At 45.5% G+C, this 17,547-nt stretch overlaps 1 protein-coding gene across 1 annotated transcript; it reads left to right on the top strand.

The window, feature by feature from the left end:
• Positions 1-9: 9 nt before the first annotated feature.
• Positions 10-4,282, top strand: LOC136619894 (speedy protein 1-A-like). The gene is made up of 7 exons (XM_066594620.1): positions 10-64; positions 693-755; positions 1,427-1,575; positions 3,022-3,080; positions 3,517-3,599; positions 3,708-3,876; positions 3,963-4,282. Exons 2-7 carry the CDS (start codon positions 697-699, stop codon positions 4,161-4,163), a joined length of 720 nt encoding a protein of 239 aa, XP_066450717.1. The 5' UTR covers positions 10-64; positions 693-696; the 3' UTR covers positions 4,164-4,282.
• The last annotated feature ends 13,265 nt before the right edge of the window (positions 4,283-17,547 follow it).

The following is a 17,547-nucleotide window of genomic DNA, read 5'->3' as shown; positions in this document are numbered from 1 at the left end:
AGCAAGAAGGAGGATTTACCATCAACAAGAAGGAGGATTTATCACCAACCGACAGCCGAGAAAGGTAAGAGGCCAAAATGTGACAAATGTTATCACTGCTTTATGTATTTGTAGTAGTGAGAGTTTGTCCACCTGTGTTAGTGGGAAACTGTAAATGATCCATATGATTAACCAGAAGATGGGGAAACTAAAATGTATAAATATGGGCAGTTTTAGGGGATTATGAATAATAATAGAGATTTGGGGCTGAATGATAAATATGAAGGTATTTAGGTAATAATGAATAAATATGGAGGTTTTTATATAGTTCTGAGTCAATCTGAAGATATTTGGGTGACTGTATGAATATAGCTGTGAAGTTTATTATGGTGGTCAGTTATTATACAGGGAGGGACAGGACATATACTAATGCAATGACAGGGCCTATAGGGACCCACACTGTAGTTATGGTGGACATGTAGGGGAAGATTTAGGAAACTGTCTAGAAGAAAGACTGTCTTGGTTGCCCCTAGCAACCAATCACAGAGCAGCTTTCATTGTGTATTCTGCTATGGTAAGATGGAAGCTGATCTTTGGTTGGTTGCTAGGGGCAACTAAGACAGTTTTTTTCTCAGACAGTTTCATAAATCTGCCCTTTTATCTCTGAATAGTTGGTGCTAACAGAATAATTTATTTTCATTTCCGCTGTTAAGGATTATGGACGCCATCATCAAGTTTCTGCGATTCTTGTTTGGGAGAGACGACGTGGGATCCAGGTAAGCTAGGAAGTTTATTACAGTGTCAGGGCAGCAGGCGGCAGAGGTCCAGTGCCTATTTTTAATTTTTTAGTTTTTTTTGGGGGGGGGGGGGGGGGGGCACTCCAAGAGCAGAAAAATGTATTTCTGTATTTTTCATTTTTCCCCCCTCCCTCCCTCTGAAGTGTTTGTCCCTACAGAATATTCCCTTTCCTCTTCCCCTGGTAAGGATTAGGGACGCCATACAAGAGTCAGCATGATAGAATAGACACTAATTCATCATTATTTCAGTTTTAGCTCCGTAATGATCCCCATGTAGTGAAATGTATAATACATTTAGTGTAAGTTAGGGCGCCTTTCCACTTTCGGTTTTTAGCGCTGCGTTAACGCTGCATTTTTTTATGTGAATCTCAATGGGACTTTATAATGTTAAAAATGCATATAAATCACAAAGTACAAACTTGCGGTTTTTGTGCGATGCGTTTTTAACATAAAAAAATCCCATTGACATTCGTATTAAAAAAACACAGCAATATCGCAGCATTAAAAACACGTGGAAAGGCCCCCTTACCGGGCAGAGGAATGGGGATTCAGTACCATATAGTGTCCGCCTCTAGTATGATAAATGTATATAAATCTTCAGGAGGAGCCGCAGCCCTACATCTTCATGATAATATTTCCTCCTCTTTCAGCTTCCCAGGAAGAGGAGAAGACAGCGGCCGGACGAGGAAGAGAGAGCGCAGTCCGTGCGACGAAGAGGTCCAAGAGCGCCCGCAGAAGAGGAGGAAGGAGGACCGTTCCCTACAGCAGGAGGAGATGGCCGTATTCTTCAGAGTGCTTGGTAAAACACATTACTCCTTCCAATGCTTCTAGTGTTGGACAAGGTCTACAGAACACCATCATATACAGTGGTGCCTTGACATACCAGTTTAATCCGTTCCAGGACGAAGCTCTTAAGCCTAAAAACACGTATGTCAAAGCACTTTTCCCCATTGAAATGATTTGAAGCGCCATTAATGGGTTCCGCATTGATGGCATTCCAATTCATTTCAATGGGGAAACTAACTACAAGTAAAAACAAATCAATACATACCTACCGCCGGCAATCCGCGATGGTCTGCGGCGCTGCTGCAGGCTGACGCGTCCTCTTCCACGCCAACAGAGCATTGCTTTCTGGATGTGGGGCTTCAATCCCCTTTCTCCAGCAAGCTAATGCTTTGATTGGTTAACTCAGCACTGCATCAGCCTATGAAATCTGGCGCTGTGTTAACCAATCACAGCCATTCAATGACATCATTATCTTGTAAATCAAGAACAGGTATTCAAACGAGAGGCATTCGGGATATTAATATTAAATACCAGATTTCCAAAGGGCTTAAATTATGAATCAGATCTCCTGTATACTTATTGAATATAGGGGGAATATAGAGAGAAAGGAAGGGAAACATATATATATACAGTATATATATATATTTTTTTTACTATTAGCTTTTATATATTCTTTTCCATATTGTGATAATTTTATTTTTCAGCTATATCATATAGATATTTTATTATGCTGATTTTTCAATGACATGAGATCATATATTCAATCTTATATCTAACCTTTTTATCCTGATTTAGTTATTAATTGTTGTCATTATGCATTCGTTTCTGATGGTGTTATATAATCATAAATTTATTACAATCTGAGTAACCATTATTACAGCTATTTATGTGTATTTCTGTATTTGATATCCCCTTTGTTCCTACCCCCCAGGTGATTTATACTGCACCATATTGTATAACATCTTAGTCATAATACATCGGCGCAGTGAGAGTTATATGTCAGCTGTTTTTCTATGTTTTTTATTGCACATGATTTTTAATGAAGTGATCCCTATTGTAAAAGTTAGCTGACCAAGGTCCATTTCGGGCCGAAATGCGTCCTTCAGTTTGGCTCTGACACACAGGCACTAAATTAATAAAGGTCTAGATTGTCTCACACAAGCAGCTTTTTTCTATTTTTGAATTTACCTTATGAGTATTAGACATCGTAACCCAAGTTTTCGCTCTTAAATCAGAGCAAAAATTCGGGAGAGAGCCTGCTCGCAAGTCAAAAAACTCGCAAGCTGAGGCACTCGCATCCCGAGGTAACACTGCATAGATATATTCTAGAGACAGACAGAAACTGAACAGACCCCATTATATTCAATGAGGTCCATTTGTTGGTTCTTTCATAAAACGGATCCGTTCAGCCAGTGGATTCCATTTTCCCATAATATTGATATTTGTCCTGTCTTCCTAGACGACCCAAACATCCGGACATTTCTTACCTTAGACAGCTGTATGAGGATTTCCGACAAGGTAATATGAGTTTGAGTACGTTTGTTTTCCGTCAATTCCCATTCCTGTTTTATGGTTTGCCCCTGTCCTTTCTGCATCTGCATGCATGTCTGTCTGCTGCCAGTCACTGCATTCAATACCCCATCGGGGATAGACCTGAGGTTCCAGTGCAGGGCTGCCCTTATAGGGGCGATCGCCTTGCTTGTAGGTAGGGGTCTTCCCATTCCCTTTGCAACCAAGGGTCAGACTCTCATTTCCTGGTAGCAGTCACTCTTACTGCAGGAGTCAGCTGCTAACCACACCAGGACAGGTCTAGGCCAGGCTGGTTGGTTCGTCCAATGGGTCCACAATCTGAATCAGTAACACATTTATGGAGGTAGACAGGATACAGAAAGGCTCTTCAATACGAAAAACAGGTGGCACTAAAAAGTTCTAACTGTCCTTCTCATCCCACTAGTATCTCCTGGCGATGGTCTTCGTTTATTTCATCAGAGCCGGACTGCAGACCGAGGAATATCATAAGAACTTCTTTGCAGCTCTGTGAGTTTCTTTTATAACAGTTTTGTATATACATGCTGATGAAAAGATATAAAATGAATAATGAAATAAGTAGCAGTTCGTCATTTTGTTTAACTTTTTTTTTACTAGATTCTTAGCCAACCAGATGGAAGAGGAAGTCGGCTTTCGTCACGAGATCTACCAGTGGGCCTTCGGATACACCTGGATGGAGAAGAGACAACAAATCCTTCATGATCGCAACCTGTTGCTCCTCCGGATTGGATTCAGAGCTTTGGTGGACCGGGACACTTGTGAGCAGGTTAGTACAAATGATACAAAGCACTTCAGTCTGTGATGAAGGTTCTGCGGTGATAATAATGTTATCCATGTATTGCTTGATTCTAGGTCATGGCAGTAGATCCTCTTCACTGGGCATGGAGAAGAGAGAGGCCCATCCATCACAGCCGCGCCTTTCCCATGTTGAGGAGGAATGTTCAGCAGGTCAACACCTACGGCCCATGGAGCAGCCTTCCACCATGCATGCTTTGTAGGACCATGCATCTCTCACTCCATGCAAGGGGTAAGTTTGAAGATCAAGATGAATGACCACTACGGAGCAGCAAGAAGATCCAGAAGGTGTGTCGGATGAAGACTATCTATATTCTCTTTATAGTCACACAGACCCCGTTTCACGCATTCATGGCACATACTCATATAGGTGCATATGCACACACAATCACTGTTATTGTGTCTTGCACACATCTTATAGTGTTACCTCCCTTAGCATGCCTGGAGGAAGGGCAGTACAGCAGCCATGGTTTCCCTACAGGTTTCCTCCACTGGGGGTTTTTCCTGTCCTGCGTGTTGCTGTACCCTCTCCGTGAGTGATGGGAGGTAACAACCAATACATATTTATAATAAATTTCATATTATTTAACTTACTATACTTGTCCGAGTCATTCTTATTGTGTGTGAAAGTAAAATGTCATTTTCCATGTAATAGAGACCAGTGTTAGCAACATGTGTGACTGCATTCCCATGCTGGGAAGCAGTCTGGGGGCTAGTAGGGACTGGTGAGGGCTAGGAAGATCAGTGCCCAGAGTCAGGTGGGTCCAAGTGAGATATAGAGGCCAGAATAGTTCAAGCTCAAAGGTCGGTGCAGCACCTGCTGCACAGGTGAAGGAGGAAGACCGGCCGTGGAGTCCACACTGTGCTGAGTGAGGGATGGCCGCTGATGGGCAGATGGTGTAAAACACCAGCATATGAGAGTAAGGGCCCCTGCAGACCAGTGTTTTTTCCTGTATGTTTTTTTTCATGTAATATCGCTGCGTTTTTTAAATGTGAATGTCAATGGGACTTTCTAATGTTAAAAACGCATCACAAGTTTGTTTTTGTGATTTTTGTGTGATGCGTTTTTAACATTAGAAGTCCCATTGACATTCGCGTTAAATAAGGCAGCAATATCGCGTGAAAAAAACGTGCAAGAAAAACACAAGTGTGCAGGAGCCCTGAATGTACCTGGAGATACAGTTGGAAGCGTAGTTAACGAATACAGGCTACATTACCGGAACCTGGCAGAAAAAGGAAGCGATTAGCAGCTACACCAGATTCCTGAGGAATATATTAAACACAACCCTAATCACAAATGAAGTCAATGTGTATAAATATAATATTCACCAAACCACTAAGTCCAACACACAAGACGCAGGAGCATAAGAAATAGAATTTTATTAGAACTAAAGATTTAAAAAAAAATAAAACATGTTTTTTAGCAAACATAGTCTGCAGTGTCCATATAAGTAGGTTCACGCGGTCTGGTAATATTACATTTAAACAAGCTAATACAAATATAGAAGTAGTTAGCCCATATATATGTAATAATTCAACCCAATATGCATGAAGAAAATAAGGGCTACAGATATACCAGTAGTGCGTTCCTGAGCCCCGACGCCTGGGGCACCACCTGCTTTCTCAAGGGGTCAATGAACATCAAACACAGGTGGGTTTAAAGGGGTTGTCCCGCGCCGAAACGGGTTTTTTTTTTTTCAATAGCCCCCCCATTCGGCGCGAGACAAACCCGATGCAGGGGTAAAAAAAAACCAAACTGATAGTACTTACCTGAATCCCCGCGCTCCGGCGACTTCTTACTTACCTTGGTAATATGGCCGCCGGGATCTTCACCCACGGTGTACCGCAGGTCTTCTCCCATGGTGCACCGTGGGCTCTGTGCGTTCCATTGCCGATTCCAGCCTCCTGATTGGCTGGAATCGGCACACATGACGGGGCGGAGCTACCTCCGGCACGAGCGGCCCCATTCAGAAGGGAGAAGACCGGACTGCGCAAGCGCGTCTAATCGGGCGATTAGACGCTGAAATTAGACGGCTCCATGGAAACGAGGACGCTAGCAACGGAACAGGTAAGTGAATAACTTCTGTATGGCTCATATTTAATGCACGATGTATATTACAAGGTGCATTAATATGGCCATACAGAAGAGTATACCCCCACTTGCTTTCGCGGGACAACCCCTTTAATGTTCATGGTGCAGTATATGATAAAAGCAATCAAACAATTGCAAATTCAAGTTTCCTATGGGGATTAAAAAAATGTGAAGTGAAAAATAGTCTGCTTATTATTGTAGAAAAAATAAAGAATATTTAAAGTTAAAACAAAACCTTTTCCAATATTTATAAGTAAATAAATGTAAAAAAAATACTATTTGGTATCACTATGTCTGTAAAAGTCTTATCTATAGAAGTAATGCATTATTTATCCGGCACGGTCAACGTCATCAGAAGAAAAAAATACACATTTTTGGTTACCCCCGTCTCCAAGAAATAATGTAACAAAAAGCTTTAAAAAACCAAATGTGTTTATGTGAATAAGCCCTTAGGATTTTTTTTGAAAGTGGAGAGGAGAAACCAAAAATGAAAAGGAAAAAAAAAGGTTGCATCACTAAGGGGTTAATAATCTCTTTTTAGATTCAGTATCTAAAAGTGTTAATAAATCGGTGGCAACAGTCTTCTCGGTTCCACCATCAAGAGATGGGTCTCAGGATAAAAAAACATAAAATTATGGCTGGGGTGAAGACATGGAAGCACAAACGAATGCTTAAGTAGGCATGAACAATGTGTAAACCAAACAGGCTGGGACTTCGCTTTATGTCAGAATAATAGATCAGACAGAATAACAACCAGGGGCGTAACTATAGAGGATGCAGGGGATGCGGTTGCACCCCGGCGCAGGAGCCTAAGGAGGCCCATAAGGCCTCTCTTCTCCATATAGGGAGCCCAGTACTATGAATAAAGCATTAGAGTTGGGGGCCCTATTACAGGTTTTGCATTGGGGCCCAGAAGCTTCAAGTTATGTCTCTATGCAGCATGGTTTAGGTATGGGTATGGCTACAGATACAGATAGAGGGGGGCCCAGCTCATGTTTTGCATCAGGGCCCCTGAGCCTTTAGTTACGCCCAGGATAACAACAATAAGGTCAGCTTCCACAGTCATTACGTCACCTGGTCCATAAGAACACAGTGAAATAATATGTCCTGATACTTAAAAGAAGATGCACTAAGTGTAGTCAATTAGGCCATTATTCTGCTATTTGCAAGCAAAGTAGAAATGTTATCACTCAGCTTTCCTGCAGGACATGTTGCAAATTTCAAAAGCTTGACAATAATGGCTTGAAAGAATAAATCAACATGACTCCATAATCTGGATGTTCCTCGAGGTATGAGGGTCTTTATGTATCATTACTGTGGTGCTCTTTAGGTTTCATAGCACTTGAAAGTTTTTGATTTGACAATACCATTCCACAGTTGTAGAAGTGGGAAGAGTTTTGCAATGTTGCCTGTACCTTGGCACACGTAGCCAGAATGTGGGTCCAGGGTGACGCTGCAGCATCGACTCTGGCCTATGTGACTGCGTTGTGACTTCCATACCTTTCCTCTTGGCTTGACATATCCCGAGATGAGTGACGTGAGAAAACCAGCTTTGATTTTGCGATCCTCTGATGGGTGATGCAAATGCTACTGTCACTTCCAACAAGGATGTTACACCACAGACCACCAGGAAAAGCATGGGACAGGGAAACAGGAAACATACCAGAGTAATTGACAAATAGGAGAATCAATCTATCCCTGATCTAAAAATGACTGCATCTGCCTAACAAGCAGAGCACCCGCCCCAAAAAGAGCAACCCCACAACAGGAACCTGAGGCTTCCCTAAAAGATCCTAGATGGAGTAAGGCAGGAAGACAAACCCCAAGAATAGATCAAGAGGGATATATCCAGGAACACACTGGAAACACCTGCTAGGACACACAAGAAAGGAGCAGACCAGAACAAATGGACAGAGAAACAAAAACTGAGCAGATGTATAACAAGAAGTATAACTGCCACCTTCTGCTCCAATGAGCCATTTTAACTAGCCAAACAGTTACTAACTGGCTGACTGGACTGCCAATTACCCCAGCCAACAAATTAAATAATTAGCAGCAAGAAGCTGTTAACTCCTTATTGTACAGCACCAAATAACATTAAGCATGTGCTGGCTTGGTGAATCACTTGGACCAGGGCTGATGCCATAACACCACCCTGGACCCATGCCCACCCGCCAGGCTCGCTGTGACAGCTACAGTATATGTTCTATGTTAGGTCGCCCAGTATTGTGATGTGAAATGCAGCCTGTCAAGAAGGGTTCTGCTAGCATGTTGGTACTGAGCTGGTTTATGCAAAGGTCAATGCCCATACTATTAGTCCTTCCTCCTATTGAAGGCCTGATAATGGACTTTCCCTATCGATGCGCACACCTAGGATTTTTCTTTCTGAGGCCAGCCTCACTTACGAGTTGTTGCAGATGAACTTTCTGATTTCCTCTCCCAATGTCCCTGATAATGTTGGTTGGCTTTTCTCTGATCAGAGCCAAAGAACCCTCCTCCAACAGTAGCCCAATGCTCAGATCAGCTTTACTCCATTTTGCCTTGCTTGGGTTCATTCTCCATGAACACCCTCATCTCTTAGTGTAAAGCTGTTTACATTGCCACTCTCTGAAATCTCCAGAAACCCTAAGGTTTCTAAGGGCTATCTGCCATTGGCTGAGCGCTCAGCCAATAGCTAAGCAGTAGCTGCTATTGGCTGAGCCCTCAGCCAATCTGCACAGCCCTTTCAGGAGGCGGGGATTTTTAAATCCCCGTCTGCTGAAGGAGCTCAGTAGCAGTGTCGGGGAGTCAGCCGGAGGACGCGGCTGACAGCAGGAGAGGTGAGTAACTTTTTTATTATTTTTTTAACCACTTTTTTATGATTATCTGGGAAGGGCTTATATTTCAAGCCCTTCTCCGATAATCATTCTGCAGGGCTTGTGGGAAACCACTGCTTTCAATGGGATCAGCAGCAGTGCCGATCCCATTGAAAGCAATGGGATAGCATGCCGCTGACTTCTGCCACAGCTGTGACAGAGGGTTCCTTCATCCCCGCGGGAAGGAAACTCCTGCCACAGCTGTGACAGCTGTCGCAGCTGTGGCAGAAGTCAGCGGCATTCTCCATATCTTTTCAATGGGGTTAGCACTGCTACTGCTGGCCCCATTGAAAAGACTGGCGATGTCGCAGCGATATTGCTGCGATTTTGGGATATCTGCCTGCGTTTGTCTCGCTCTGTGATGCGAGACTTTAACTTTAGAATCGCATCGCAGTGGAGAAAAATTAATTTCTTCCTCATTTCAACAAGCTATCAAAATTATATTTATTCGACTTCTAATGTGTTGTGTGAGCCTATCCACAAACCCCATACTTTTTCAAATTTATCAGGGCATTCTCTGTGTTGATAAATCACCTTTTCATAGGGGATTATATTATCAACTAACCTCACCCAGAATGAGACGGAGGGCGGTCTCGTAGCCGTCCATCCCATAGCTACCGTATTTCTAGCCAAAAATAATACCTCCCTGATGAATATCTTATCGTGATGGGTCCACGCCTCCTCATCCATCAGTCCAAATATTGCTATTTTGGGGTCTAGGACCAGAGGGATCGGCAGAAGCACAGATAGAAAAGTAAATACCTCTTCCCAAAAATTATTTACATAGGAACACTCCCACAATAAGTGCCAAAAATCGGCATTCAATTGGTGGCATCTATGGCAGGATGATGTATTAATTCTACCCGTTTTGCTCAGATGGACCTGTGTAAGGTACACTTGGTATATAATGTATAATTGTATCAGTTTGTTATTAGCTGCCTGTAATACTAGCAGGTGTGATCCCATTGCTTCCTGCCAATCCCCTGTTGTCAGAGTAGGAATTTTAATTTTCCATTTGTTATAAACTGATAATGGGTCGTGGTCCATTCTTGCCGACAGCAAATGTGTGTAGAGTATTGATATCAGTCCCCTAGGCCCCTGTGTAGAAATGAGCGAGCATACTCGCTAAGACAAACTACTTGAGTAAGTAGTGCCTTATTCGAGTGTAGATTCGGCTGCCGGCGGGGGGCGGGAAGCGGTGGGGGAGAGCGGGGAGGAACGGAGGGGAGATCTCTCTTCCCTCCCCCCCCCCCCTGCTCACCACGGCAACTCACCTCTCACCCACGCCGGCAGCCGAATCTTTAGAGACGAGCATGCAAGTACTCGAATAAGGCAATACTCGCTCGAGTAGTTTGCCTTAGCGAGTATGCTCGCTCATTTCTACCGCTGTGTTTTAAGGATTCCCACGGGTGCTCGTTGCTCAAGTCGAACTTTTCGTAATGCTCGAGAGCTTGTTTCGAGTAACGAACCCCATTGAAATCAATGGGCGACTCGAGCATTTTTGTATGGGACCGATGCTTCGCATAGGTGATGACTTGTCAAACACCAGAAAACATCAGAAAGTTATGGAAACACCACAGAAACGGATAGGGAAGGGCAGGGGCAGCATGCATGGCTGCATCTGAGGCTCCCAGATCCCACTATTAAGCCAAAATGGGGGCAAGAGTCTGGCGGTCACCCCCCAACAATTTACTTGGGACAAACCCTCATTAGCAAGGCACATGCGCTGGCACATCTTAGCTAAGCAACACACTACCTGCAACTAAGGACAATCACTGCCTATGGGTGACACCGCTGCCTCTTCTCCTGGGTTACATGCTGGCATTGCTGTCCAACCCCCCGCACGATCCTGCGCCCACAACGCACACAAAATTTTCCCTGTGAGCGGTAAGATGCCCTCATGCCACACGCTCGCTTCATAGCCACACCACCCTCATGTTGATTTATAAGTGTGTCTGCGATGAGGAGGAACCGGAGACACACACTGCAGAGGGTTGGCAGGGCCAGGCAGCAACTCTCTTTGAAAGTGTGGGTGATAGCCCACAATGCTGTTGAGAATTGATGATAAATTGACGTACGATCATCATTCCAATCCCGTGCCTCCTCCGTGACAAAATTGTCAGGAGCTGCAAACATGGGCATAAAGGGGACTCAGGTGCCAGCACTTCTACACATCTCCACAATGCAGCAATACTCTGTGTGGGAAACACGTGAGCAGGCCAAAGGTCAGGCTCGGTCCCAGCCTCCACCTTGTGTGACCCAAGGTGCCGTGAGTTACATAGCAATGGGAAATCCATATGTCCCAACACTATTAATTCTGTGTAGGTGTCAGATAGCTCAACACCGCAATGGGAAGTCTTTGAGTTCCTTGGGCTTGCCTATGCTGTCGGTGCACAAAGATGGTATTACACAGGAAGAAATCAGAGTGCCCAAACATGGCAAAGTTTCACCCCGCCAAGGACATCGGCCTGGGCCCACATTTCTGCCCTAGTCAATCAGTGTATTTGTGCCAGACAGGTAAAACACCGCGATGGGAAGTCTTTGTGCACCCACACCATAGGCGAGGCCAAGAAACTGAAAGATGGTATTACACATGAGGTAAACAGAGTGCCCAAACATGGCAGAGATTCACCCTGCCAAGTAGCTCGACCCACATTTCTACCCTAGTCAGTCAGTGTATTTGTGCCAGACAGGTAAAACACCGCGATGGAAAGTCTTTGTGCACCCACAGCATAGGCGAGGCCAAGGAACTCAAAGATGGTATTACACATGAGGAAACAGAGTGCCCAAACATGGCAGAGATTCACCCCGCCAAGTACCTCGGCCCACATTTCTACCCTAGTCAGTCAGTGTATTTGTGCCAGACAGGTAAAACACCGCAATGGAAAGTCTTTGCGCACCCACAGCATAGGTGGACCCCAATAATATTTCTGTAGCAATAGTATAGGCAGACCCTTGTAACACTTCTGTAGCAAAAGTATAGGCGAACTCCAGTAACATTTCTGTAGCAAAAGTATAAGCGGACCCCTGCAACATTTCTGTAGCAAGAGTATAGGCCGACCCCAGTAACATTTCTGCAGCAAAAGTATAGGCGGACCCCAGTAACATTTCTGTAGCAAAAGTATAAGCAGACCCCTGTAACATTTCTGTAGCAAGAGTATAGGCGGACCCCAGTAACATTTGTGCAGCAAAAGTATAGGCGAACACTAGTAACATTTCTGTAGCAAGAGTATAGGCGGACCCCAGTAACATTTCTGTAGCAAAAGTATAGGCGGACCCCAGTAACATTTCTGTAGCAAGAGTATAGGCGAACCCCAGTACCATTTCTGTAGCAAGAGTATAGGCGGATCCCAGTAATATTTCTGTAGCAAAAGTATAGTCGAACACCAGTAACATTTCTGTAGCAAGAGCATAGGCGGACCCCAGTAACATTTCTGTAGCAAAAGTATAGGCGGACCCCAGTAACATTTCTGTAGCAAGAGTATAGGCGAACCCCAGTAACATTTCTGTAGCAAGAGTATAGGCGGATCCCAGTAATATTTCTGTAGCAAAAGTATAGTCGAACACCAGTAACATTTCTGTAGCAAGAGCATAGGCGGACCCCAGTAACATTTCTGTAGCAAGAGTATAGGCGGATCCCAGTAATATTTCTGTAGCAAAAGTATAGTCGAACACCAGTAACATTTCTGTAGCAAGAGCATAGGCGGACCCCAGTAACATTTCTGTAGCAAAAGTATAGGCGGACCCCAGTAACATTTCTGTAGCAACAGTATAGGCGGACCCCTGTAACATTTCTGTAGCAATAGTATTGGCAATGGCCTGAAAAATTAGTGTACCAAGAGTACACATGTACCCGTGAAAAATTGCTGAACACCGAGGGCAGGTGAAACCCACAAACATATTTTGAAGAAGCAGCTCGTTATTGGTTCATTTGTAACAGAGCCGGGAGGCAGACCTCCACAAAAATTGGTTTAAGTTGAACTTTTAAAACTTTAAAAACTGATAAAACTTTTAAACAGAGCATTTTGAGCCGCATAGAAATTGGCAGTTCAGCGTGATGACATGCTGTTTTAGTAGTAGTAGGAGGAGTAATATCCGAGAGGGTTAGACAAAGCTAATTCTCCCCTTTTTTGGGGTAATAGAGGATGGATTTTTCTCCTGTTGCAGCGAAAAGATTCTTTAGGCTCCGCTTCTTTCCAGCGGTGGAGAAGAGAAGTCTGGAGAAATCCAGCCTTTGTTCATCTTTATGAGGGTAAGCATGTCGACGCTGTGAGTTGACAGGCTGGTACGCTTATCCGTCATGATCCCCCAAGCTGCACTAAACACCCTCTCTAACAAGAGGCTAGCGACAGGGCAGGCCAGCACCTCCTGGGCGTACAGCGCAGGTTCATGCTACGTGTGAAGCTTTGACACCCAATAGTTGTATGGAGCAGAGGCATCACGGAGGACGGTGGTACGGTCAGCTATGTACTCCCACACCATTTTTTTACAGTTCTCCCTCTGACTCAGTCTTGACTGTGGAGTGGCGACACAGTCTTGCTGGGGAGTCATAAAACTGGCAAAGGCCTTGGAGAGTATTCCCCTGCCTGCGCTGGACATGCTGCCTGATTCCCACACCTCCCCTGCTAGTTGGCCCTCTGAACTGCATCTTCTACCGCGAGCGCTGTCAGATGGGAACTTTAGCATCACTTTTTCCACCAGGGCCCTGTGGTATTGCATCACTCTCATACTCCTTTCCTCTTCGGGAATGAGAGTGGAAAGGTTCTCCTTATACCGTGGGTCTAGAAGGGTGTACACCCAGTAATCCGTGTTGGCTAGAATGCGTCTAACGCGTGGGTCATGGGAAAGGCAGCCTAACATGAAGTCAGCCATGTGTGCCAGAGTCCCAGTACGCAACACATCGCTGTCCTCACTAGGAGGAGGATGCTCCTCTTCAGCCCATACACGCTGAACAGATGAGACGCAAGCAGCATGGGTACTCTCTGCAGTGTGGCCAGCAGTCTCTTCCACCTCCTCCTCCCCCTCCTTCTCCTCGTCCTCCTCCAAAACCGGCTGAGATATAGACGTGAGGGTGGTCTGTCATCCCCCGTCTCCTCTTCTAACTGCAAAACGTCGGCCTTTATGCTAAGCAGCGAACTTCTCAGTAGGCAAAGCAGCAGGATGGTAACGCTAATGATGGCCGCATCGCTGCTCACCATTTGGGTAGTATCCTCAAAGTTTCTGAGGACCTGGCAGATGTCGGCCATCCATGCCCACTCCTCTGTAAAGAACTGCAGAGGCTGACTACCACTCCGCCGCCCATGTTGCAGCTGGTATTCCACAATTGCTCTACGCTGCTCATATAGCCTGGCCAACATGTGCAGTGTAGAATACCAGCTCATTGGCACATCGCAGAGCAGTCAGTGCTCTGGCAGCTGAAACCGACGTTGCAGTGTCTTGAGGGTGGCAGCATCCGTGGTCGACTTGCGGAAATGTGCGCACATGCAGTGCACCTTGCTGAGCAGGTCAGACAAGTGGGGGTATTTTATAAGAAACCGCTGAACCACCAGATTAAAGACGTGCACCAGGCAGGGCACGTGTGTGAGGCTGCCAAGCTGCAGAGCCACCACCAGGTTACGGCCGTTGTCACACACGACCATGCCCAGTTGGAGGCTCACTGGTGAAAGCCAGAGGTCGGAGGTCGTGTGCCACTTGTCACCTAAGCTGATTAGTTTAAACATGGCTTGCTGACGCTTGCCCACCCCTGTGCTGCCGCGCCACGTGCTACCGACTGCTGGCAACGTGCTCACACTTCGTAATTGAGAGGTGGAGGTGGCGGAGGAGGAGGAGGGGGGGTTTGGAGGAGGAGGCATAATACGCCGCAGATACCAGCACCAAGGTAGGACCCGCTATTCTTGGTGTGGGTAGCATGTGAGCGGTCCCAGGCTCTGACTCGGTCACAGCCTTCACCAAGTTCACCCAATGTGCCGTCATGGAGATATAGTGGTACTTGTCCACGTGTCCGTGGTTAAGTGGACCTTCCCAGTAACTGCATTGTTGAGGGCACGGGTAATGTTGCGGGAGACGTGCTGGTGTAGGGCAGGACGGAACACGGGGAAAAATAGTAGCAACTGGGGACTGAGTAGCATGGGACCGCTGCCGCCATCATGTTTTTGAAAGCCTCTATTTCCACAAGCCTGTACAGCAGCATCTTCAGGCTGATTAATTTGGCAATGTGCACGTTTAAAGCTTGTGCATGCGGGTGGGTGGCGGCATATTTGTGCTTTCGCTCCAATGCTTGTGTTAGCGACAGCTGAACGCTGCGCTGGGAGACATTGCTAGAGGCCGTGGAGGACTGTGGAGGTGAGGGTGTGGGTGCAGGCCGGGAGATGCTTGTGCCTGCGTCCTGGGAGGGGGATTGGATTTGTGGCACAGGTTGTGGCACAGAGGAAGAGGCAGTGGTGTGACCCGGAGGCAGTGAATGGCCTTCGCCCCACCTTGTGGGGTGCTTGGCCATCATATGCCTGCGCATGCTGGTGGTGGTCAGGCTGGTAGTGGTGGCTCCCCGGCTGATCTTGGTGCGGCACAGGTTGCACACCACTGTTCGTCGGTCATCCGCGCTCTCACTAAAAAACAAACACACCTTTGAACATCTAGCCCTCTGCACGGAGGCTTTCCGCAAGGGGGTGCTGTGGGAAACAGTTGAGGGATTCTTTGCTCTGGATCTGCCTCTCCCCCTTGCCACCGCACTGCCTTTTCCAGCCTGTCCTGCTACTGTATTTGCCTCCCCCTCTGAAGCCCTGTCTTCAGTAGGCTTAGCAAGCCAGGTGGGGTCAGTCACCTCATCGTCCAGCAGCTCTTCCTCCAAATCCTCTGTGCGCTCCTCCCTCGGACTTACAGCCCTTACTACTACCTCACTGAAAGACAACTGTGTCTCATCATCCTCATCCACAAAAAGCTCTTGAGACAGTTGCCTCATCACCCGGACTCTGGGAACTTTCCAAAGGTTGGGCATCGGTCACGACAAACTCCTCAGGTGAGAGAGAAACAGTTTTTTCCCACTCTGGGCAGGGACCTGAGAACAGTTTCTGGGCGTCTGACTGCTCAGAATCTGTCATTTTCTTGGAGTGACGAGGCTGGGAGGAAGGAGGAGCAGCCAGAGGATTCAGAGGTGCAACCCCTAGGCCGAGAGTAGTGGACTGTGTAGAAGACTGGGGGTTTGATACATTGCTGGACGCATTATCTGCCATCCATGACAGGACCTGCTTGCACTGTTCTTCTTGTAATAAATGTCTACCATGCGGACCCGCAAATTGTGATAGGAAGCTGGGGAGTGGAGGCACTTGGCGCTCTCCTAATCCCTCAGCAGCCGGCTGTGATGCACCCCGCCCAGGACCTCGGCCTGCGCCCACACCCTCACTTGGATGCCCGTGGCCACGTCCACGTCCTCGGCCCTTACCCCTACTCCTCATCATGTCAGATTAAGGATAGAGCAGGGCCAAAACAAATTACCCCACTGTATAGCACTGAGAACTGTGGCTGATTTACACAGAGACGTGTAGATATTGAAGGCTCTTTACTGTGAATGTCCCAACTCGATTGTTCAATTCTAAGCGCAAAAGAATTAGTGTCCATATTTTACGTACGGAATGTAATTCTCTCACTTTCCCTTGTCATAGAAACGTGAAATTTGGAACGGGTATTGATTATGTCATAACTGGAACAGCTAATGGGTCCCAACTCGATTGTTTAATTCTAAGCACAAAAGAATTAGCGTCCAAATTTTACGTACGGAATCTAATTCTCTCACTTCCCGGTGTCATAGAAACTCGAAATTTGGCACAAGCATTGATTATGTCATAAATAGGAAACGTTAATGGGTCCCAACTCGATTGTTTAATTCTAAGCGCAAAAGAATTAGCATCCAAATTTTACGTACGGAATGTAATTCTCTCACTTTCCCTTGTCATAGAAACGTGAAATTTGGAACGGGCATTGATTATGTCATAAATAGGAAACGTTAATGGGTCCCAACTCGATTGTTTAATTCTAAGCGCAAAAGAATTAGCATCCAAATTTTACGTATGGAATCTAATTCTCTCACTTCCCGATGTCATAGAAACTCGCAATTTGGCGCAAGCATTGATTATGTCATAAATAGAAAAAGTTAATGGGTCCCAACTCGATTATTCAATTCTATGCGCAAAAGAATTAGCGTCCAAATTTTACGTACGTCATCTAATTCTCTCACTTGAAATTTGGCACGAGCATTGATTATTATGTCATAAATAGGAAAATTAATGGGCCCTAACTCGATTATTCTATTCTATGCGCAAAAGAATTAGCGTTTAAATTTTACGTACATAATCTAATTCTCTCACTTCCCGATGTCATAAAAACTTTAAATTTCGCACAAGCAATAATTATATCATGAATAGGAAAAATTAATGTGTCCCAACTCGATTGTTCAATTCTAAGTGCAAAAGAATTAGCGTCCACATTTTACGTACAAAATCTAATTCTCTCACCTCTTGGTGTAATAGAAACTTGAGATTTGGCACGGGCATTGATTGTGTCATAAATATGAAAAGCTAATGGATCCCAACTCGATTGTTCAATTCTAACCGCAAAAGAATTTGCGTCCAAATTTTACGTACGGAATCTAATTCTCTCACTTCCCGGTGTCATAGAAGCGTGAAATTTTGCACAGGCATTG

This window comes from Eleutherodactylus coqui, chromosome 3 (assembly GCF_035609145.1).
Source record: "Eleutherodactylus coqui strain aEleCoq1 chromosome 3, aEleCoq1.hap1, whole genome shotgun sequence".
NCBI lineage: Eukaryota > Metazoa > Chordata > Amphibia > Anura > Eleutherodactylidae > Eleutherodactylus > Eleutherodactylus coqui.
This window is presented reverse-complemented; position numbering and strand designations above follow the sequence as displayed.